The 24770-nt window shown below is 38.9% G+C and overlaps 1 protein-coding gene across 2 annotated transcripts in view; it reads right to left on the bottom strand.

The window, feature by feature from the left end:
• Nucleotides 1-3193: 3193 nt before the first annotated feature.
• Nucleotides 3194-24770, bottom strand: part of SMN2 (survival of motor neuron 2, centromeric) — a 41248-nt gene continuing 19671 nt past the window's right edge. Inside the window, exons 6-10 of one of the 2 annotated variants that reach the window (XM_077773533.1) lie at nt 22918-23007; nt 21452-21562; nt 11785-11835; nt 6682-6707; nt 3194-3541 (exon numbers count right to left, since the gene is read on the bottom strand). In XM_077773533.1, coding sequence (XP_077629659.1) covers nt 11788-11835; nt 21452-21562; nt 22918-23007 — 249 coding nt within the window. In that variant the 3' untranslated portion in view covers nt 3194-3541; nt 6682-6707; nt 11785-11787. The remainder of the gene's footprint in view (nt 3542-6681; nt 6708-11784; nt 11836-21451; nt 21563-22917; nt 23008-24770) is intronic. The other variant, XM_077773532.1, reaches the window with a different exon arrangement.

Raw genomic sequence — 24770 nt, 5'->3', positions numbered from 1 at the left:
TTTAAAAACAAAGAGAAATCGCTCTCTCTTCAAACCTTCTGATAAGGGCTTCTAGTTTAAAGTAGGGAGCTATANTTTTTTTCCTTTTTCCAAAAAAAAAAAAAATATATATATATATGTATGTATGTATGTATGTGTGTATATATCTATGTGACAGAGCCCATGATCAGTGGCCTGCGAAGCTAAAACTAATTCTGCCCCTCCACAAAGAATGGAATACTTCCGTGACAAAGTGGTTTTAGACTGTCAGCTTACCATGCCCTTTTATTCTAGTATATGTTAGTCTCCACAGGATGCCCAGGCCATCCCTCACTGCTCTGTCACCCTCTAATATCCAAATATACCAAACTCAGAAATAGAAAATTTGTTGAAAGAGTTGTTGATATAGTATTTTATTCAACTGTTTTTTCCTTACGTTCTCTCCTGCAAGGCTTTTTGCTTCTGCATCCCACCAAAAGAGCTCTTAGGAGGGTCACCAATGATCTCTACAATGCTCAGTTCAATGAACACTTCTCAGTCCTCATCCTTGACTTGTTCATAGCATCTGACCCAGCAGCAGCTTGATGTAGCTGGTCACTCCCTCCTCAAAAGTTTCATTTGGCTTCCAGGGCCCTCCTTCCTTCTGGATTTCCTCCTAACTCAGAGTTCCCTCGGTCTCTTTTACTGCCTTTCTCATATCTGATCTCTAAACAGTAGGGGTACCCCAGAGTTCTTCTCTGATAGTTCTATGTAAATGCACTTGCTTAGTGAGCTGGTCCTGTTGAATGGCTTTAACTTCCAAGTCTCTGATAACTTCTATATTTTCAGCTCCATCCCAGATCTCTCCTCCGAATTCTTGACTCATATCTAACTCCTGTTAATGGACATCTCAGATTTCACCTGTCTTGACCCAATTCCTATCTTTCCTTTCTCACAAGCCCTCTGTTTAAAATTTTTTAGAGATAGTGCATGCAAGCAGGGGAGGGGGCAAAGGGAGAGAGACAGAGAATCCTAAGCAGGCTCCATGCTCACCTCAGAGCCTGACACCAGGCTCAACGCACAATATTGGGATAATGACCAGAGCAGAATTCAAGAGCTGGGATGCTTAGCTGACTGAGCCACCCTAGCACCCTTCCCACAAGTACTCTTTATGCTGACTTCTCCATGTCATTAAATTCTAGCTTTGTTCTTCCACTTGCAGAGGCCCAAAACATTGAGGGTCATCCTTGATTTCTCTCTCTCATTCTCGGCAGGTAATCTATTGGCAAATGCTGAGCATTACTAACCACTAGTCCTAGTCAGCCTGCTTCCTCCCTTAAAACTTATGGTCTATTCTCTATTAAAAAAAATTTTTTTTAAGTTTATTTTTGAGAGACACCATGTGTGGTGGAGGGGGAGACAGAGAAGGAGAGGGAGAATCCTAAGCAGGCTAAGCGCAACCAGCACAGAGCCCGATGTGGGGCTGGAACTCACGAAACCACCAAATCATGAGAGCCAAAGCCAAGAGTCAGATGCTTAACTGACTCACCTACCCAAGTGCCCCTAAGGCCCTTAGACCCTAAGGTCTATTTTCAACACAAACACAGCAGTCATCACACTCTTTAATACCTCAGATCATGCTATGCCTTTGGTTCAAAACCTTCCAATGGACTCAAGATCAAAGTCAATGCAGTGGGTTAGTTGTGATCTGACCCCTGGCTACCTTTCTTACCTCCATCTCTTTAACCTCTCCTCCTTGCTCACTTCCACTCCAGCCATAATGGCTTCTTTTGCCATTCCCTGAACGTGCCAACTTACTCTTAGGGACTTGTGCTTAGGTTCTTTGTCTGTGAATGGCTCTCATTTTCTTCACATCTCTGCTCATATGTCACCAATTCTTTTTTTTTCTCTTTTTAAAATTTTAAGTAATTCCTGTACCCAAATTATAGTTCAACTAACAACCCTGAGATCAAGAGTTGCATACTCTACTGACTGAGCCAGCCGGGTGCTCCCTTGACCATTCTTTTTAAAAAAGCACCCACAGGGGTCCCTGGGTGGCTCAGTAGGGTAAGTAACTCCTGATTTTGGCTCAGGTCATGATCTCATGGTTCATGGGATTGAGACCTGTCCTTTCAGCACGGAGCCTGCTTGGAATTCTGTCTCCCTCTTGCTCACTTGCTCTCTTTAAAAATAAACTTAAAAAAAAAAAAAAAAAAAAAGGCATCCACATTCCAAATACATTCTGCCTAACCCCCTTTCCTGCTTCATTTTTGTCTGTGGCATGTATTACTATTGCCACCTTCTACATCTTGCTTGTTTACTACTGTTCCCCACCACTGTAAGCAGAACTGTCGCCTATTTGGTTTACTGCCATCTCCAGGCATGTAGAAGAGACCTAAGCATATACACAAAACTGAATAAATAACTGCTGAGATGAATGATTTGCCAGAAGCTGCAACCATATTCCAACTGCATTAGGTATTAAAAGAGGTATGATCCAAAAATGTCACTGAAAGCAAATAAGCTACCTTCATAACTGAATTTAACCTGGCACACTTACTTGGGCAATGGAAATATGCAGAATGTATAAAATACGGGCTGTTTATTATGAAAAAGAAAAATCTACTTACCGATACCAGAAAGCTTAAGCCACTGAATATCCCATTCTGTGAAGCTTACTTACCAGGAATTGAATATCCATTTTGCTCCATAAATACATACTGGGCAGCTACAAATAGGTTAGACATATTTAGTGTGTCCAGTCAAAATCTCTGAAAGAAATAGAACTTTTGATATTAACCTCTTCTCCCATAGCTAAATGGACTAGGGAGAATCCCAGGTGCATGGCTACCAATGCTTAGATTCAGTCAAACAGCAGGATTTTCTACCTCTCCGAGAATGTGAAGTGACAGACAGACATAGAGTCAAATGGATGGTAGATGGACCCCAAGATAGCAATGAGGGCAGAAGAGCTAGGGCAACCATGTGAGGCAATGACTGTGTGACTTCCAAGAAATGGAACAGAGCTATGGTTCCTGGCTGACCAGGTCTAGTCCCGGGACACTCTGTTTCAGAGAAGCTTCGTTTCCTGAGTCTGGATTATCGGCAACAGTTTTACAGTGGGTGCTGTCTTTACAATACCAACCTTTCCTCCAAATAACTCTGAGTAGCTCTCTTCCTACGTTATTAGACAGTTACCTCGCCATTTATTTTCTAAAGAAAAATACTCATATAGTCAAGGTTAAAAAAATTTATCATTTATTTTTAAAGGCATTAATAAAAAGCTTAACATACTAAGGTACAATATACAAATATGTTCAGTCGATATTTTCACAGATTGACTTTTCTGCACTATGTGTGACTTTGAGTTTCTTTTACTTACTCACATTACCACTGCTGACTTCCTCAAACTGATTATTCCCTTGAAATACATGGCTGGTTATTTAAGCCTGAGTCACAGGCAACATGGGGCAATGCAGACGACTGTGCCACACAACCAACAGTTCATGAAGAAAAACATGAAATTTTATTCACATCGATGATGGCGCATCAAAATAGCATTCTCCTTGGGAGAGAGCTGCACCTGAATTAGAGGGGAGAAGGGTCTAGATATAATTACGCAATTTAAAAACTTACTTTCTTATATAAAAAAAAAAGGACAGCAATATACTCACCATGGTAAACAAAACTAGAATAAAAATATGCTAATATAGACTTTATGCAATACTAAATTCAATATTTATGGGATAAATAGATAAATTGTGATACTCATTTGGAAGAGTAAATGTGAGAGATTAAAAAAAAATTTAAAGAGGGGCGCCTAGGTGGCTCAGTTGGTTGAGCGTCTGACTTTGGCTCAGGTCATGAGCTCACTCATCGGTTCAAGCCCCACATTGGGCTCTCTGCTGGCAGCTCAGAGCCTGGAGCCTGCTTCAGATTCTGTGGCTCCCTCTCTTTCTACCTCTCCCCTGCTCATGCTTTGTCTCTCTCTCTCTCAAAATAAATAAACATTAAAAAGATTTAAAAAAAAAAATTAAGGAGCACTGGTATTTGATCTGTCCTAACAGAATTTCTTTTAAAAGGTTTATTAAGAGAGAGAATGCATGTACAAGTGGGGTAGGGATAGAGAGAGAGAGGGAGAGAGAATCCCAAGCAGGCTCTACACTGTCAGCTCAGAGCCTGACATGGGGGGGGGGGCCTCAGTATCACAAAACATGAGATCAAGTCCTAGGTCGAGATCGGGAGTAGGACACTCAAACGACTCACCCATCCAGCGCCCCAAAAGTACTGTGCTTTTATGAAATCCATGAGAATCAAAGTAATGATAAACTAGAACATAGTACAAATGTATCTGAAATCTAGAATCAGTATTTATAAGCTAAATATATTCAGGTTCATGCATACCAACTAATGTTGCATCTAAAGAATGTTATCCACTTGGGCACCTAGATGGCTTAGTTGGCTTAAGTGTCCAACTTTGGCTCAGGTCATTGTCTAATGCTCTGTGGGTTAGAGCCCCACGTCGGGCTCTGTGCTGACAGCTCAGAGCCTGGAGCCTGCTTTGGATTCTGTGTGTCTTTCTCTCTCTGACCCTGCACCACTCTAGTGCTCTCTCCCTCTCTCTCTCAATGAGTGCCTCAGTCAGTTGGGCATCCGACTCTCTTGGTCTTGGCTCAGGTTATGATCTCACGGTTCGTGAGAATGGAGCCCCACACTGGGCTCTGCACAGACCACATGGAGTCTACTTGGGATTCTCTCTCTCAAAACTAAACAAACAAAACATTACCCACTTTAGATACACACAGATATACACCCACATGAATTAAATACTGGGAAAAGATGGAGTAAAAACTTAGGTTTGCTGTATTTGAATTCTCAATGAAATTGCTAACAAAGTTATTTTCACTATGTATTCTACATAAACTGTAAAATGACTTGAAAAGAAATAGACTCAATTCTCACTATTCATGGTAGTTATGTTCTATAAAGTCATAACAGGGGTGCCTGGGTGGTTAAGTCAGTTAAGCATCTGGCTTTTGGTTTTGGCTCAGGTCATGATCTCAGGGTTCATGAACTAGAGCCCCATGTCGGGCTCTGAGCTGACAGCGTGGAATCTGCTTGGGATTCTCCCTTTCTCCCTTTTTCTCTGCCCATTCCAATTTCTCTCTCTCTCAGTCTCTCTCTCAAAAATAAATAAATAATGAACAAATAAACTTAAAAACACTGTTGTTTAAAATAAATAAAAAGTCACTAAAAACAATAAATTTGTGAATACTAAGCCAATGCTCCGAGAAGAAATACAGGGCTGGGTTCAGGGAGACTCTGGTCACACTGTTATCAACTGACCAATCTCTAACCTTTTAAAATGTGTGTTTCTGATGAAATGCACGTTACTTGATATATATTGATCTTACAGGTGCCATTTTTTTTTAAGTAATCTCCGTGCTCAATGTGGAGCTCAATCTCATGACCAAGAGATCGAGAGTCGCATGCTCTAATGACTGCGCCAGCCAGGCTCTCCTAATATGATGATTCATTAACACTGAAATTCAGCCAACGGCACTAAGTCACACCTGAATGGAGCTTACCTAACACATATATTTTCCCTGACAGGCACATCACAGCCTTCTTACACTTGGGAACACAAAGCACAATGTTTGGTGTCCACTTTAAAGAGTGAAATCAAAAGGCATAGAAACATGCATAATGTAACACTAAAAAGACTGAGCAAAGAATGCTTGTTTAGAGCAGGAGATGACACGTGAAGACAGAGCCCTGCTCAACCTCAGCTGAGAGGGTCTGTGTCAGAGGACTCAAATGTTTTGCCACTCTGCACTTGTCCGTGACTGACGGCGAAAGCGCCGTATTTCTTGACCTGGGCATGAGAGAGAAATTTCAGCAAGCCGGCAAGTTTGCAAATACATAATCTGTGGATAATAAGAACTGACTGTAGATAAAATATCTAAAATGATAAAGGGGAAATAATCATACAGATAAAGGAGAGCAAACATTTCTGTCAAAATGACAATAACCTCTACCACCAAAAGCGAGGTCAAATAAATGATAAATGATAAACTAGAAAACAAGTATTTGCAACTCCTATCACAGAGGGATGGTTTCCATAAATATAAAGATTTCTTGCAAAACAAAAAGGGAAAAACACAGATCCCAGTTAAAAAGTGGGCAAAGATGATATTCATAATTTTCAGTAAGGATAAGACACATAGCTCTTAAACACACAAAAAGATGATCTATAAAACATTGTAAATACAATTAAAGAACTATTTCTATTAGACTGAAAATGATCCAAAGGTCTCATCGATTACTGAGTAAGAATGTGGGAGACAAGAGCTCTCAAACAATGCTGGTGAGAACATAAATTAATACAGTGTCTACTGAAAAGCAACATGCCAAAAACCTATTAAAATATAGACACATGTTCTCTTCAATCTAGCAGTTCTAATTCTAGAATCTAAATCCAGATTAGAATCCTAGATTCTATTTATGTAATTCTAAAGATGCGTTCTTACATCTACAAAAAGATATGGTAAAAGAATATGAACTGTAGCATTAAACAGCAAGCAACTGGTAACAACCTAAAATTCCATCCATAAGAGCTCAATATCTATATATAAAAGTATCATGCAACTTAAAAAAAAACACAACAGTTTTATATACTGGCAGTGAGGAGTCTCCAAAAAATTCTGAGGAAAAAGCACATACCTATTAAAGAACACTGTATGAATCACCTATAAAAATGAAAAATTTAAAGAGTTGGAAGGAATAATCATGAAACATCAGGTCTATTTCAATTATATATTTATTTTTACTGTCAATAAATGTACACAGCACACTATAACAAAACAAAACCGAGTGTGTTCTGTGAAGTCTCCCTCACGTTCTACTCCCTCTTCAGAGATAACCTGAGTATAGCCCTGAGGTGGCTATCAATTCACACACATACATGTATGCAAATGTGTATTTACATAAATGACAGGTAGCATAACACATTTCTGCATCTTACTTCCTTCATTTAAATATATTTTCCAGGGCACCAGCTTGGCTTAGTCTGTTAGGCATCTGACTTCAGCTCAGGTCATTATCTCACAGTCTGTGAGTTCAAGCCCCATGTCCCACATCAGGCTTTGTGCTGACAGGTCAGCAACCTGGAGCCTGCTTCGGATTCTGTATCTCCCTCTCTCTCTGCCCCTTCCCCACTCACAACTCTGTCTCCATTTCTCAAAAATAAATAAACGTTAAAAAAAAAAAAAACTAAAAAAAAATTTCCTATCAGATTGCTCTATTGAACAAGCAACAATGTAGTTTTTTATTTTTATTATTTTTTTAAAGTTTATTTAAAATTTATTTCTGATAGAGAGTGAGAGTGTGAGCAGGAGAGGGTCCGAGAGAGAGGGAGACACAGAATCCGAAACAGCCTCCAGGCTCTGAGCTAGCCGTCAGCACAGAGGCCGATGCGGGACTCAAACTCACTAACCATGAGATCATGACCTGAGCCGAAGTCGGACGCCTAAACAACTGAGCCACCCAAGCACCCCACCAATGTAGTTTTTTAAAATAAAATTAAAAGAATAACAGAATACAAGGATGCCCATGTTTTTCTAAAGTTTTAGGCCACTCCACTTTTTACCAAAGACTTACACTAGCAACAACTGTTTTTACTAACCAAAAAACATCTGAGGAGGATTTACACTATTATGAAAAAGGCAAAGGGGCGCTTGAGTGGCTCAGCTGATTGAGTGTTGACTTTGGCTCAGGTCATGATCTCGCGGTTTTGTGGGTTTGAGCCTTGCATCAGGCTCTGTGCTCACAGCCCAGAGCCTGGAGTCTGTATTGGATTCTGTGTCTCCCTTTCTCTGTCCCTCCCTGACTCATGATCTGTCTCTCTTGCTCTCAAAAATAAATAAGACATTACAAAAAACAATAATTAAAAAAATTTGATGTTAAGTGAGGGTACACATATGTGCACAAAATGCCATCATGGCATCCATATCAAATATAGATGAATATGGAAAGTGTAAAATAATACACGAAAAAGGAATACAATGACAGACACACAGCTTTGATTAGTTTAAAAATACTGAACATTTTTCTTACGTACTTTTAGAACATAAATAGAAAAAACAGTACAATAAACATCCATGTGCACACCACTTATACTCAACAGCCATATGTGCTTTGTGCACATACACATTTTGCTAAATCATTTTTTTAGTTTATTTCTTTATTGGGGGGGAGGGCAGAGGGAGAGGGAGGGAGGGAGAGCGAGATAGAGCGAGAGAGCGAGAGAGCGAGCGAGCGAGAGAGAGAGAGAGAGAGAGAGAGAATCCCAAGCAGGCTCTGCACTGTCAGCACAGAGCCTGATGTGGGGCTCAAGAGGGACTCCACGACCCCTGGATCATGATCAGAGCTGAAATTAGGAGTCAGACATTCAACCAACTGAACCACCCATGCGTCCCATCCCCAAGACTTTTACAGATGGCTCTTCAAACCAGATTCCAACTAGGGATACCACGCTGCATCTGGCTGTTGTCTTCCAAGCCACTTTTAATCTAGAGCAGTTACTTGCTCCATGCCTTTTTTTCCCCACCTTTTTTTTTAACAAAAAAAATTTTTTTTAATGTTTATCTTTTGAGAGAGACAGAAAGCGAGTGGGAGAGGGGCAGAGACAGAGGGGGAGACACAGAATCCTAAGTAGGCTCCAGGCTCTAAGCTGTCAGCATGGAGCCTGATGCAGGACTCAAACTCCCAAGCCGTGAGATCATGACCTGAGATGAAGTTGGACACTTAACCGACAGAGCCACCCAGGCGCTCCTTTCTTTTCACTAACTTTTTGAAGAAAGGAGACCAGTTATCTACTAAAGCATTTCACATTCTGGATCTATCTGATCATTTCTTTTGTGAGGTCATTTAACTTGCTGCTCTATCCCATTATTTCCAGTAAATGGGAAGCAGATCTTATAGGCTTGATTAAATTCCAGTTACCCTCTTTTCACCAAAATACCTCACAGGCAATTCTGTGTATTGCATACTGCCTCATAAATCAGATACCAAGCTGACTGTCCCATCACAGTGGGAGCAATATCACCAGCAATTCTAAGAATCTCTTTACTATAAAGATGCTTTGATTTCCACACCACTAACCAAGTATTTGCTGAGATGACACTCTGATATCATGACAATTCTAGAGAGCATGTAGATCAACCTTTTATCAGACTGTTTTGACATCATATGTATTTAATATTACTATATGTAGAAAACCCTAAAGACTGCACTAAAAATGACTAGAACTGATAAATGAATTCAGTAAAGTCACAGGATACAAAATCTGATGCATTTCTATACACTAATAATGAACTAGTAGAGAGAGAAATTAAGAAAGCAATCCTGGGGCGCCTGGGTGGCTTAGTCGGTTAAGCGTCCGACTTTCGCTTAGGTCATGATCTCGTGGTTCGTGGGTTCGAGCCCCGCGTCGGGCTCTGTGCTGACTGCCAGCCTCTTTCAGAGTCTGTGACTCCCTCTCTCTCTGACCCTCCCCTGCTCATGCTGTCTCTCTCTCTCTCTCTCTCTCCTAGAAATAAAGCATTAAAAAAAAATAAAAAAAATAAAAAAAAGAAAGAAAGCAATCCCATTTACAATTGCACCAAAACCAATAAAATATCTAGGAATAAAATTAACTAAGGAATTTAAAAACCTGTGTACCTGAAAACTGTAAGACACTGACGAAAAAAATTGAAGGTAACAAAAATAGAAAAATATTCCATGCTCATGGAATGCCAAGAGTTAATTTAATTAAAATATCCATACTACCCAAAGTAATCTACAAACTTAATGTAATCTCTATCAAAATACACAACATTTTCCATACAACAGAACAGATAATCCAAAAATTTGGATAGAACCACAAGAGGCTTGGAATAGCCAAAGCAATCTTGAAAAAGATGAAACAAACTGGAGTTATCACAACTGCAGATTTCAGGATATGCTACAAAGCTGTACTGATCCAAACAGTATGGTACTAGCACAAAATCAGACACATAGATAAGAGGAACAGAACTGAGAGCCCAAAATAAAGTCATGCTTATATGGTAATTAATCTTCAACAAAGGAGGCAAGAATATACAATGGGGAAAATGCAGTGTCTTCAACAAATGGTGCTGGGTAAACTGAACAGCTACATATAAAAGAATGAAACTGTACCATTTTTGTACACTATACAGAAAACACCATACAGAAAACTAGGGGTGTCTGGGTGGTTCAGTCAGTTAAGCGTCCAACTTCGGCTCAGGTCATGATCTCACGGTTTGAGTCCCACATCAGGCTCTGTGCTGACAGCTCAGAGCCTGGAGCCTGTTTCAGATTCTGTCTCTCTCTCTGACCCTCCCCTGCTCACGTTGTCTCTTTCTCCAAAATAAATAAAACATTAAAAAAAAATTTTTTTTAAAGAAGAGAAAAATAAACTCAAAATGGATTAAACACCTAAATGTCAGACCTGAAACCATAAATTTCCCAGAAGAAAACATAGGCCATAATCATTCTGACATTAGCTGTAGAAACCTATTTCTAGATATGTAATCTCTGGTAAAGGAAATAATAACAAAAATAAACTACTGGGATTATGCCAAAATAAAAAGGTTCTGCACAGTGAAAGACTCCAACAAAAATACAAAGTATCAAATGGAAGATTTTTACAAATGATATATCTGATAAGGGCTTAATATCTAAAATACATAAAGAATATGTACAACTCAACATCAAAAAATTAAACACTCCAACTGAAAAATGAGAAGACATGAATAGGTATTTTTCCTAAGACATACAGATGGTCAACAGACACAAGAAAAGATGTTCAACATCACTCATCATCAGGGAAATGCATCTCAAAACCAGAATGAGATATACCTCACACCAGTCAGAATGGCTAAAATAAAGAACGTAAGAAATTTTAAGTATTGATGAGAATGAAGAGAAGAAGGAACGCTCATGCACTCTAGGTACGAATGCAAACTGTGCAGCCACTGTGGGAAAACAGTATGGACATTCCTCAAAAAATTAAAAATGGAATTGCCATATGGCCCAGTAACTCTACTAGTAGCTGTTTACTTTACAAACAGAAAATGAAAACACTGACTTAAAAAGATGTATGCATCCGTATATTTACTGCATTATTTACAATAGTCAAGATATGGAAGCAACGCAAGTGTCCAGTGTCCATCAACAGATGAATGGATAAATATGTGATGTGTATACACACACACACACACACACACACACACACACACACACACACAAATTACTCAGCCATATAAAAAAGAACAAAACTTTACCATTTGAGATAACATGGATGGATCTAGAGAGTATAATGAAGGTTAAGTGAAGTCAGAGAAAGACAAATACCCTATGATTTCACTCATATGTACAATTCAAGAAACAAAACAAAGGATCAAATTAAAAAATAAACAAAAAACAGACTCTTGAATATACAGAGCAAACTTGTAATTGACAGAGGAGAGGTGGGTGGGGGGACAGGGGAAATGGGGAAAGGTGATTAGGAGTACAGTTGTGATGAGCACTGAGTAGTGTGTAAAACTGCTGAATCAATGTGTTGCACACCTGACACTAAAATAACAATGTTAACTGTACTTGAATTAAAAATAAAATGTATTTAATAGTTTTACATTAGCTTTCCTGTTTTTTAACATTTCCATTTTTAAAGATATATTTTCCACAAACTGAAACTCATACAAAAGTAAGATTCACTTTTATAATGTAGACTTACTATAATGTAGACTACAACAGTAGACTTACTTCTTAATTGAAATGTGAGCACCGTCCTTCTTTTTGGTTTTGTTTGAAACCCTGTAAGGAAACAAAGGAATTTTAAACGAAAGCATACGCATTTTATGCAGATATGAATAAACACTTTGTTTCATAAAAGATATTTTACTAGAATTAGTAAAATAGAATTACTTAACAAAACATTAGAAAATAAGTTTATGGCCTTCAAACATGCTTTATTTATTTATTTTTTTTAAATGTTTTTTATTTATTTCTAGGAGAGAGAGAGAGAGAGACAGCGTGAGCAAGGGAGGGTCAGAGTGAGAGGGAGTCACAGACTGAAACAGGCTCCAGGCTCTGAGCTGGCAGCCAGCACAGAGCCCAACGCGGGGCTCGAACCCACGAACCGCGAGATCATGACCTAAGCGAAAGTCGGACGCTTAACCGACTAAGCCACCCAGGCGCCCCTCAAACATGCTTTAAAAGTGATCCTAAAGAGGAGCACCCAAGGGGCTCAGTAGGGTGAGTTTCTGACTTGCGTCTGAGCCCCACATCTGGCTTACTACTGTCAGCATTAGAGCCCACTTCAGATCCTCTGTCACGTTCTCACTCTGCTTCTCCCCCTGTTGTGCTCTCAAAATATAAATAAAAGCTTTAAGTGTTCCTAAAGTACATAATTATTAGGATGTAATTACGAAATTTTCTTCTTTTGAGGCACCTGGGTGGCTCAGTTGGTTAGGCGTCCAACTTCAGCTCAGGTCATGATCTTGCAGTCCGTGAGTTCCAGCCCCACGTCAGGCTCTATGTTGACAGCTCAAAGCCTGGAGCCTGCTTCTGATTCTCTTCTTCCCGTCTCTCTGCCCCTCCCCGACTTGTGCTCTGTCTTTCTCTGTCTCTCAAAAATTAAGGGCACCTGGGTGGCTCAGTCGGTTAAGCGTCCAACTTCTGCTCAGGTCATGATCTCACGGTTCGTGGCTTTGAGCACCATGTTGGGGCTCAATTTAAAAAAATTGTTTTTTAAAATGAATGTTAAAAAAATAAAAAAAAGAAATTTTCTTCTCTCACTGTGTCCAGTGATATATTCCTGAGCTAACTTACACCTTAATTCTGTCAAGTAAAATATACACTGTGTCACAATAATTTATTAAAATAAAACCATTAAAGAATGCACACTAAAGAACATTTTATTTACTTATTTACTTAAAACATTCTTTAGAAAAAAATTTTTTAAATGTTTATTTAGTTTTGAGAGAGAGAGAGAGAGAGAGTATGAGTGGGGGAGAGTCAGAGAAGGAGACACAGAATCTGAAGCAGCTCCAGGCTCTGAGCTGTCAGCACAGTGCCCGACATGGGGCTCAAACCCACTAACTGTGAGGTCATGACCTGAGCTGAAGTCAGCCGCTTAACCGAACGAGCCACCCAGGCGCTCCGTAAAGAATATTTTATAAGTTAAAAAATAAAACAAGATCATCAATACTCAAATACTTATTGTTTTCCCTGGTCAGACCTAACCCAAAGGTCCTATTTGTCTCTTCTGGCTTCCACATCTTCTATCTTCCCTTATGTATATATATTATAATATATGTATATATATATGTATACATATACTGACTTTCTACTTCATTATTAATCTATGTCTTAGAGGCCATAAGATGTATTAAAAGTGAATTGTTCTTAATAAGAACCAAAGTTACAGCCTACTTTATATTATTCTAAGAATATTACTCTTAAGTCATTTGCATCTTGCGTGGATTTCTAGAGATTAAGAGCTGGACCCAAATCCTATCTAGCTGCTCTTAGGAGAACAGGCTGCCAACGGAGAAGTTGTCTAGCTCGTGTTTCTGTGAAGCAGTGTTTAAGAAAACTAGCTGAAGGCAATGGTGGCTCAAACATACTTCAGCCGTTAGAGAACCTGACAATGAGTAGTGGCTTGTTTTTAATGGTAACAATTTCAAAGAGACAACATCTACAAGATGCAGGAAACTGCAATTTCTTCGCACTTTTGAATGTAAATGTATGTTTACATTGTATGGTATACAGATATACAAATAATATTCCTGAAAAGTAAAGATCCTTTCTCAGGAACAAGTTAGTCATAGCTGGCATTGAATTTAAGGCACCTAATTCTGGACAAGGCTGCTTCCCCAAAACTGCAGCTTGAATTCATGTACAAAATGGAAACATGTGCAACTTCATGGTAAAGACCATAATTAAAATTCCAGTGCAAATATGCTAGGCTTTAGTAACACAGCACAATCAGGTACCTGTAATAGCAGAGCTTATAAATACAAACTAATGGAGTCTAACTTTCATCCATGTCATCCTTCAATTTAAATATATTCAAAATGTTACTATGTTCCTATTCTTTAATGGTTGCTAGAACTATCAAAGTAGAAAATCAGGTACATAACTATTTAAGGCTGTGGCAAAAATAGAGGTTTTCTTTTCTTTTCTTTTTAATGTTTATTTATTTTTGAAAGAGAGACAGACAGACAGAATTAGAAGCAGGCTCCAGGCTCCAAACCTGTCAGCAAAGAGCCCGACATGGGGCTTAAACTCACGAACCGTGAGATCATCCATGACCTGAGCCGAAATCGGATGTTTAACTAAGCCACTCAGGTGCCCCTAAAATAGATGTTTTCAAGAGGTAAGACACATGGGAATAAGAATTGTGGAAAGCCAGTCAGCAGTATTAAAAGCTATTAACATGTTTACACTTTTTGACCCAATAATAGTACTTCCAGATACCAAAAGGAAATAATCTACAAGAAGCTTTATATATAAAAATGGTTATCTAATTATCAGAGGAAAAACTTGTTAATGTTCAACATTCAGCAAACTATGAACTTATTCTGAACCCCACTGAACAGGAACCAGGGGACAATACCAGATGATAGACAGCCAAGAGTTACCAAGAGAGACAAGGTCCTTGCTCTCATGGAGCTTACATTCTACTGGAGAGTCAGATACACAGGTAAGGAAAATCAGGTTTCATAAATGCCACACAGAGACTCTAAGTAGGGTGATATGATAAAGCATGTGAGCCTATCACTTCTGGATTAAATTGAGAGAGTGAAATTTCAGTTGAGCTCTGAAAGACAAGTAGCTAGTCAAGTGAAATCTGGGTTATAAGTTTCCAGCATAAAGGGCAGGGAGTACAAAGTCCCTGAGGAAGGTATAAACCTGGTATATATTTGAAGAAGAGACGCCAGCCTCATAAGAATGGAAGAGCATAGAATAAAACATAGGTGGGGCACCTGGGTGGCTCAGTCGGTTAAGCGTCCGACTTTGGCTAAGGTCATGAACTTATGGTTCGTGGGTTCAAGTCCTGCATCGGGCTCTGTGCTGACAGCTAGCTCAATGCCTGGAGCCTGTGTTCGGATTCTGTATCCCCCACTATCTCTGACCCTCCCCAGCTCATGCTGTCTCTCTCTCTCTCAAAAATAAATGAAAAGCATTAAAAAATTGAAAAAAAAAATTTTTAAGGTAAGAAGTCAGCAGTATATACATCATGTAATAGTCTGCAAACCAAGATACAGTTTTGATTTTAACCTAAGTGCAATTAGAAGGTATCAGAAGGTCTTAAAGGGATAGATCTGATCTATGTTACATTTTAGAGTATCACTTCTAGCTGCTATATGGAGGATGGATTTGGTGGGGCGGGGGGAACGGGGGATGCATCATTCTAAAAGCAAAAGAGTAGTTGGGATCTGCTGCAGAAAAATAAGAGATAATTAATACCCTATTATTCAGACATTAAGTAAATAGCTATTACCTAAAGAGCTATTACAACCACCAACAAAGAGATAAACAGCCCAAATAAAAACAAAAACAGGCAAAAAATGTGATTATTTCTCCAAAGAAGATATAACAAATGGCCAACAAGCATATGAAAATATGCTTAACATCACTTAGTCATTAGGAAAATGCAAATTAAAATCACAGTAAGTCTATTCCTGAAACCAATATTGCACTGTAGTTAACTAAAAACAACAATCCACAATAAGGTATCACTTCACACCCATTAAGATTGTTATAATCAAACAGGGAGACCATACTAAGTATTGACAAGAAGGCAGAGAAAAAAGGGACCCTCCTACATCACAAGGAAAAGGTAAATAGGTGCAGTCATTTTAGAAAAAAGCTTAGGACTTCCTCTAAACTTCTCAGCTAGCAATTCTACTCCCAGATATACACCCAAGAAAACTGAGACTTACGTCCATACAAAATTTTATACACAAATGTTTGTAAAAGAATTACTCACTATAAAAAAGAAAGAGAGAGCATGAGTGGGGGAGGAGCAGAGAGAGAGGGAGACACACAATCGGAAGCAGGCTCCAGGCTCTGAGCTGCCAGCACAGAGCCTGACGTGGGGCTTGAACCTATGAATCTCGAGATCTTGACGAGAGCCGAAGTTGGACACTCAACCGACTGAACTGCCCAAGCTCCCCTAAAATGTACACTTTTAAAGGACAAATTATATCTGAATTTAAAAATAGATAATAATATCTTCAATGGTGTAGCAGAAGTGGAGAAAAAGTAAAATGCACTGATTCGGGATCTGTTGGGAAATAGACAACAATACTTTTTCCTACAAATTGGATGTAGAAAGGTAAAACAGGGGCACCTGGGTGGCTCAGTCCAGCTCAGGTCATGATTTCACGGTTAGTGTGTAAAATGTACACAAATGTATAAAAATGTTGCTGAGAACTAAGAGAGGTCAAAACAGAAAAGACCACTGATGTAGCAATCTGCAGTAAAATCTCAGCAGACTGGGGGAGACGGAAGTGCACCGGATGGGACTGAAAAGGTGCAGTGAGGTGAGGGAAGGGACTAGAGAGAACTCTGAAGTCTGGCTGTGAAGGCAAGGTGAAAAACAATGTGACAGAGAAGTTCTAGAGAATGTAGTGGAAATAAATGGTCACTAAGTTTAGCTGAACAGAACTAAAACGGTCACCAACACAGACTGACGAGTAAGACAAGCAAACTGCCAACTAAATTCTTATGACTAAATGCTTAGAGTATGTCTGTAGATCAAGAAAGATTAACATAAAATAATACATTTCTCAGCAGCACTCACACATACTGGAAGGCAGACAAGTAGATATGATAGGCTATATAAGAGACTTATGGAAAAGGGTAGGAACTGGGACTAACTTCAGTCATCAATGGGAATTTTGTCTTATCTTTAACTTGCTCAATTGTTGGGGCGTCTGGGAGGCTCAGTCGGTTAAGCGTCTGACTCTGGCTCAGGTCACGATCTCACGGTTCGTAGGTCCGAGCCCTGCGTCGGGCTCTGTGCTGAAAGCTAGCTCAGAGCCTGGAGACTGTTTTCAATTCTGTGTCTCCCTCTCTTTCTGATGTTCCCCTGTTCATGCTCTCTCTCTCTCTCAGAAATAAATAAAACATTAAAAAAAATTTGCTCAATTGTTACAAATTAATGTATTCATGTATCATCTGTAATCAAAAAATACATATATTCTTAATGGTTATAAAGCAATACAAATGGTATGATAAGAACAATATAAAAAACAAACCATGTAAAAGTCCAGAGATAGAACAATAATATGTAACACATGGCCCTGGATCAATTATTCAATTAATCCAGGATCAAAAAGGCTCCTGGGTGGCTCAGTCAGTTAAGCGGCTGACTTCGGCTCACGTCATAATCTCATGGCTTGTGAGTTTGAGCCCTGGCATTGGGCTCTGTGTTGACAGAGCAGAGCCTGGAACCTGCTTCGGATTCTGTGTTTCCCTTGCTGTCCTTCCCTTGCTTACACTCTCTGCTTCAAAAATAAGCAAATATTTTAAAAAATTTTAATAAAAAAAGCTATTTTTAATTCTCTTGTAAAGGACATTTGTGAGACAACAGGCAAGATTCAAATAAGGCCAAAAGATGAGATCGCAGAACTATACAAATTTTAATTCCTGATTTGGTAACTATACTAAGGTTGTATAATAGAGTGTTCTTGATTTTAGGAAACATACCTCATTTAAATGTAAAGGGGTATAATGTTTGCAACGGATTCTCAATTATTTCAGGGAAAAATACATACACACGTAAACAAAGAAAAAAAGACAAATAAGTATGAAATAAAGGAGACTAAGAAACCTCAAGTGGTACAAAGGTGACACTTGGAAAAAACGGGTGAAGGATACACAGAAACTCTTCTACTATTTTCACAACTTTTCTTTAAGTCTGCACTTTTTTTTAAGTTACAAACAAACAACAACAAAAGCACTTGTATTTTGTCTTGGTTATCTGCCAAGGTAAACTCTCACACCACATGACCTAGCAATTCTATTTGCAGGCGTATATGGAAGAGAAATGAAAACATGCACCTACACAAAACCTTGACTACGAATGCTCACTGCAGCATTATTCAGTAGCGACCCTAAGCAGAAATAACCCAAACAGAAAACATGTAGTATACACAATGGATTATTATTCAGCAATAAAAAAATGAAGTACTGCTACATGCTACAACACGGATGGATCTAGAAAACATTACACTAAGTGAAGAAGGAAACAAAAGACCACATTTAATACAATTCTATTTATCCCAAGTGTCTAGAAAAGGCAAATCCACAAAGTAGGTTAGTCATTGCCTAGGCCTGGCAAGTTTGGGGAAAAAGGGGCACATGTTTGTTTTTTTAGGGGATGCAGGTAGACAATGAAGATACTCTATAAATGACTGTAGTTATGGCTATGTAACTGTGAATATACTAAAAACCCAAACCCCTGAGCTGTATACTTTAAAAGGTGAATTGAATGCCGCATAAACTATATCTCAATAAAGCTTAATTATTCAAAAACAACAACAACAACTCCTCATAGCAATGCTATTTTCCAAACTGGAAACAAGCCACATATCCATCAATGGTTAAAAGAAATAAACAGATCATGGTACACTCATGCAATAGAACACAACAAAGTTACAACTATACAAGACAACATCTATTACTCTCACAAAGTGTTGAGCAAAATATACCAGCCACAAAGGAGTGTATGTATAATTCTAATCATAAAAGTTCAAAAAAGAGCAAAATTAATCTATGACACTAGAAGGTATGAAAATGGTGATCCTTAGAAAAGGTGTTAGTAGTGAGTGATGAGGAGGCATTAGGATTATGATGTTTTTTTAAATCAAGCTGTTCACTTCTTCTATATGCACTTTTCTGCATACGTATTTATTTTTTTTCTTTTTTGAGAGAGAGAGAAAGAGATGGCATAAGTGAGCAAGAGACAGAGAGAAAGAGAGATGTAAAGAGAGAGAGAAGTGGGGCTCACCTGAAGCAGGGCTTGAGCACATCTGATAAGGGACTAGAAATCATGAACTGTGAGATCATGACCTGAGCCAAAGTCAGATGCTTAAAAGACTGATCCACCCAGGCACCCTTGTTTCTTCCTTTCTTTTTTTTTTAGTTTATTTATTTTGAGAAAGAGAGCATGAGCAAGAGCAGGGGACGGCAGAGAGAGAGGGAGAGAGAAGCCCAAGCAGGCTCTGCAATGTCAGTGTAGAATCCAATGCAGTGCTCGATCTCACGAACTGTGAGAAAATGACCTGAGCCGAAATCAAGAGTCTGAGGCTTAACTGAATGAGCCACCAGGTGACCTCTGCATACATATTTCAATACAAAGATTGAACCTATGTATAACATGAACCTGAAAATGGTCCAAATAGGGCCCATCTGGGTAAAAGAACTCTCTTTCCTTCTAAAAAACTGAAAAATAAACATAAATTACATCAATATTTTATATACTATACATAATATTTTCCCAAATATTTCATAGTAAAAATATATGCAGAGAAATATGAAATGCAGAAAAGGGAAGCTTAGTATGTTAGGTGATTGATCTCAAATTATAAACTGTTAATTTGTTACTTTCCATTATCTTTTTGGTCATTAAAAGGGGAATTTCATCATACGATACAAATATACCAAGTTTATACAATGACTCAAGAATAGCTTTTATTCTTTTTTAACTTTTTTTTTAAAGTTTATTTATTTTGAGAGTGAGCGAGAGAGAGCGAGAGAACAAGTGAGAGACTATCCCAAGCAGGCTCTACAGCACTAGTGTGGAGCCAAACAGGGGTTTGGAACCCACAAACCATGAGATCATGACTTGAACCAAAATCAAGAGTCAGATGCTTAAATGACTGAGCCACCCAGGAGCCTCAAGAATAGCTTTTTGTTTTTCTTTTTAATGTTTATTCATTTCTGAGAGAAAGAGACAGTGTGAGCAGGGAAGGGGCAGAGAGAGGGAGACACAGAATCCGAGGCAGGCTCCAGGCTCTGAGCTGTCAGCACAGAGCCCGACGTGGGGCTCAAACCCACAAACCACGAGATCATGACCTGAGTCAAAGTCGGACGCTCAAATGACTGAGCCACCCATGCATCCCAAGAATAGCTTAAAAAAATTTTTTTAATGTTTTATTTATTTCTGAGAGAGAGAGACAGCATGAGCAGGGGAGGGTCAGAGAGAGAGGGAGACAGAGAATCTGAAGCAGGCTCCAGGCTCTGAGCTAGCTGTGAGCACAGAGCCCGATGTGGGACTCAAACCCAAGAACCGGGAGATCATGACCTGAACCAAAGTCGGATGCTTAACTGACTGAGCCATCCAGGCGCCCCCCCAAGAATATATTAATGCGAGCACGTACAGATGATACATTTAAAAAATTTTATCTTTGAGTCAATTGTTTATTTTCTTCCACACATTAACCAGAATTTCAAGTATATAATATCACATCATAATGTTATCATGGCATAACAGCTTCCTTTCAAAAATTCAAAAATTTCCTGCAAAGTCACAATACTACATGTGTGAAACAGATTGATGTATAAAACGGTAAATTTGGAGCCTCAGTCCTGATATGTATCATTTTAGGCCTTCCTCTCTGCACAAAAAGAACCTAATACCTTTTTCTTCCTTTTTTTCAAGCTATTATTCTTTCTTTTTCTATTTCTTGCAATACATTTTGTTTCATATTAAAACAGAAAGACAAAGGAGACTGGAATATAATTTAAAAAGAGTGGCATTAAATGTATAATCAGCATAATCTAGTAAAATGAAAAAATTTTATTTTTTTAAGGGAGGGAGAGAGAGAGAGAGAGAGAACACGCAGGGGAGAGAAGCAGAGGGAGAGAGAATCCCAAGTAGGCTCCATGCTCAGCACAGAGCCTGACATGAGCTCAATCCCATAAGCCAGGGATTGTCATGACCTGAGCTGAAATCAAGAGTTGGACGCCCAACTGATTGAGCCATCCAGGTGCTCCAACATATTTTTTTTTTTTATAAACTATAATTACATTTAGCAGGGACAATTCAAGAAAATGTAAGCCTTAAACAAAAGTTGTATATATGTGTATTTTTGAATGTATTTATTTACTTTGAGAGACAGACAGTGAGCTGAGGAGGGGCAGAGAATCCCAAGCAGGCTCTGCACCTTAAGTGCAGAGCCCGATGCAAGTAACGAACTCATGAACCAGAGATCATGACCGGAGCCAAAATGTGCGGGAGGCCCAAATGGACTGATCCACCCAGGTGCTCTAATAGTTGTATATTTTTAAACTTTGAGGCAGTTTTCAATCCTTATGATCTGCCAAACGTAACAAACCACTTTTTAGTCACAAACAAAACAAAGTCACATAAGCACAAAGTGACTGTCAGGAAAGATGCTGAGTGATCACTTACCATATAGTAACCAGTATGATAGCCACTCATGTACCAAGAGATTAACATACTTCCCAAAGCATCAGCATCATCAAAAGAATCTGGACATATGGGAGGTGGTGGGGGAATTATCTGGAAATGGAGAAAGATATATGTTAAAATCAATAAACAAAAACTAAAGTCTGGACATCATCCATTTTACATAGAAAATGCTGGATGGTAGTTTATCTTTCCCTAAATTTCATGCCATTTATCTATTTACAAACAATTTTTTAAATCTGACATTTTTGAGAAAGCCAACTGGTAACAACAGGCCAACAAAATTAAAATAAATAGGGGTGCCTGGGTGGCTCAGTCGGTTAAGTGTCCGACTTCAGCTCAGGTCATGATCTCACGGTTCAGGGGTTCAAGCTCCACGTCGGGCTCTGTGCTGACAGCTAGCTCAGAGCCTGAAGCCTGTCTTCAGATTCTGTGACTTCCTCTCTCTAACCCTCCCCTGCTTACGCCGTCTCTATCTCTCTTTCAAAATTAAATAAAACATTAAAAAAAAATTTAGAAAAAAAATCAAAATAAATAAAAATCGTAAGATAAAAGATCATGTAAAATATTAAGATATTTTGTTTTGATTTTTCAACTATTATTCTGTTCCATTTTGAAGTTATGGGTAAAAAACCAAGTATATATACTTTTATAGTTTTCCTTAAAAAACTTAAGGGGTGTCTGGATGGCTCAGTCAGTTAAGTGTCTGACTTCAGCTCAGGTCATGATCGGTTCATGGGTTCGAGCCCCATGCTGGGTTCTGTGCTGACAGCCCGAGCCTGGAGCCTGCTACAAACGTGTGTCTCTCTCTCTGCCCCTCCCCTGCCTGGGCTCTCTCTCTCAAAAAGAAAGAAACGTTAAAAAGAAATTTAAACAACAAAACATCCAGATAGCATTTCAAGTAAAGGTCTTGGGTGGAAAAACTGTGCTGTTCCCACTGGAACACATCTGCCACAAAGTGTCCTGTATCTAGACTATTGTTGATATCCAAAAGTCTACCATTAGAAATGGGGACTATGTGATGCCAACGTCCCAGAATATCTGGAAGGGCAAAACGTTAATCCTTCTTTATGGTATAATTATGTCTTTCAAATAGGAGCTACCTCCCTATAGAATGAGATACAACTTCTAAGAGAAAGGGAGCAGGCAATGCAGGGCTCAGATATTGGGGTTAATAAGAGCACTGAGTCTGGATAGAAGGGCATTAAAAAAATAACCTGAGGTTTGTATATTTATTTATTTTTTGGAGTTTTTATTTATTTTGAGAAAAACCAGGAGATGTATGCTTAACTGACTGAGTCACCCAGGCACCCCAAAAAACCTGACGTTTAGTTAAAATTTTTACCCATTAGGATCTGGCTGTAGGGATGGTCTAAAATGGTATTTCCATGTCCTGCTAATTCCCTATGTATGAAAGCAAATTTTAATCTGAATGCTTTTATACTTACTGGTGGTCCAGAAGGAAATGGAGGCAGCCAGCATGACAGGAAGTGTGGTGGTGGTGGAGGTGGTGGTGGGCCATTGAACTTTAGACCAGGCTGTAAAGAACATTTCAAAGCAAGATTATTTATCAATTTAAATACATAAGGAGGAAAAAAGATTCAATGCCTTAGGAGTCAAAATATATATTATACACATCAAAAGAGGTGAAGTAGGAGCACCTGGGTGGCTCAGTCGGATAAGCATAAGCTTCTGACTCTTCATTTTGACTCAGGTCATGATCTCATGGTTCATAAGATCAAGCCCTGCTTCGGGCTCTGTGCTGAACATGGAGCCTGCTTGGGATTCTCTCTCTCCCTCTTTTTCCACCCTTTCCCCAGCTCGCTCGCTCTCTCTCTCTCTCTCTCAAAAAATACAGTTAAAAAAAAAAAGATGAAAAAGAATTTCATATACCAAATGGTGAAGTTAAACAAGACTTATAAATCTAGATTTTTCTCATTTCCTTTCATATAAACATTCAGAAAGTAAAATCAAAGTAAGAAAAATTTCTAATTACCTAATAAGAGACTCTGTATTTAGCAAGATATTTCAATCATAAAAGAAACTGTATCTGCCACTATTTGATTAATTGTATAATCTTTCTATGATGTCCTATGAGTTGCATAAACATAAACATATGTTGTAAATATTAGTAAACCTCTCATTTAACAAGCAAAATCAGCTCCTAAGACCAATGAAGTACCATATATAGATAAATTAAGAGGTCTGATCATTCTAGAAGTTGTAATATAATGCAAACCTCACTAAGAAAGCATTCACAGGGGTGCCTGGGTGGCTCAGTGGGTTAAGTGTCCGACTCTTGGTTTCTATCAAGTCATAATCTCACGGTTCGTGAGATCGAGCCCTACATCGGGCTCGTGCTGACAGTGAGGATTCTCTCCCCAAAACCCACTCACGCATACTCTCTCTCTCTCAAAATAAATATATAAATGAAAGGTTAAAAAAAAAAAAAGCACTCCTAGAAAATCTTCAGAAAAAGCTTTAATAAGTCACCATTGATTTTTGTGTTTTTTATTATTATTGCCTGAATACTATAATCTACAGTGAAGGGGCGACAAGATGATTCAGTTGGCTGAGCGTCCAACTTAGGCTCAGGTTATCCTCTCGTAGTTCGGGAGTCTGAGCCCCACATCAAGCTCCCTGCTGCAAGCACAGATCCTCTGTCACCCTCTGCCCCCCGCCCAAATTGTACTTGCTTGTGTGTGCGCACTCTCTCGCTCTCAAAAAACTAAACATTAAAAATTTTTAACCTTCTATGACACCTGGGTGGCTCAGTCAGTTAAGCAGTAGACTTCGCTCAGGTCATGATCTCATGCTTTGTGAATTCGAGACCTGTGTCAGGCTCTGTACTGACAGTTCAGAGCATGGAGTCTGCTTTAGATTCTTTGTCTCCTTTTCTCTCTCTGTCCCTTCCCCACTCTCACTCTCTCTCTCAAAAATAAAGATTAAAGAAATAAAAAATTAAAAAAAAAATTTTAACTTCCTTGGGGCACCTAGGTGGCTCAGTCAGTTGTGACTTCTGCTCAGGTCATGATCTCGTGGTTCAAGAGTTTGAGCCCTGCATTAGACTTTGTACTGACAGCTCAGAGCCTGGAGCCTGCTTTGGATTCTGTGTGTGTGTGTGTGTGTGTGTCTCTCTCTGCCCCTCCCCTAGTCACATTCTGTCTCTCTCAAAAATAAACTTAATTAAAAAACTATTAAAAAACCATTCTTCTTTAAGGAAAAAAATTTTTTTAACCTCCAGTGAAGAAATTATCCCTTTATACAAAACAACTGGATAGGGACACACCTAGTTGGGGTT

The sequence above is a fragment of the Crocuta crocuta genome, unplaced genomic scaffold, assembly GCF_008692635.1.
Source record: "Crocuta crocuta isolate KB4526 unplaced genomic scaffold, BGI_CrCroc_1.0 scaffold383, whole genome shotgun sequence".
Taxonomy (NCBI): Eukaryota; Metazoa; Chordata; class Mammalia; order Carnivora; family Hyaenidae; genus Crocuta; species Crocuta crocuta.
This window is presented reverse-complemented; position numbering and strand designations above follow the sequence as displayed.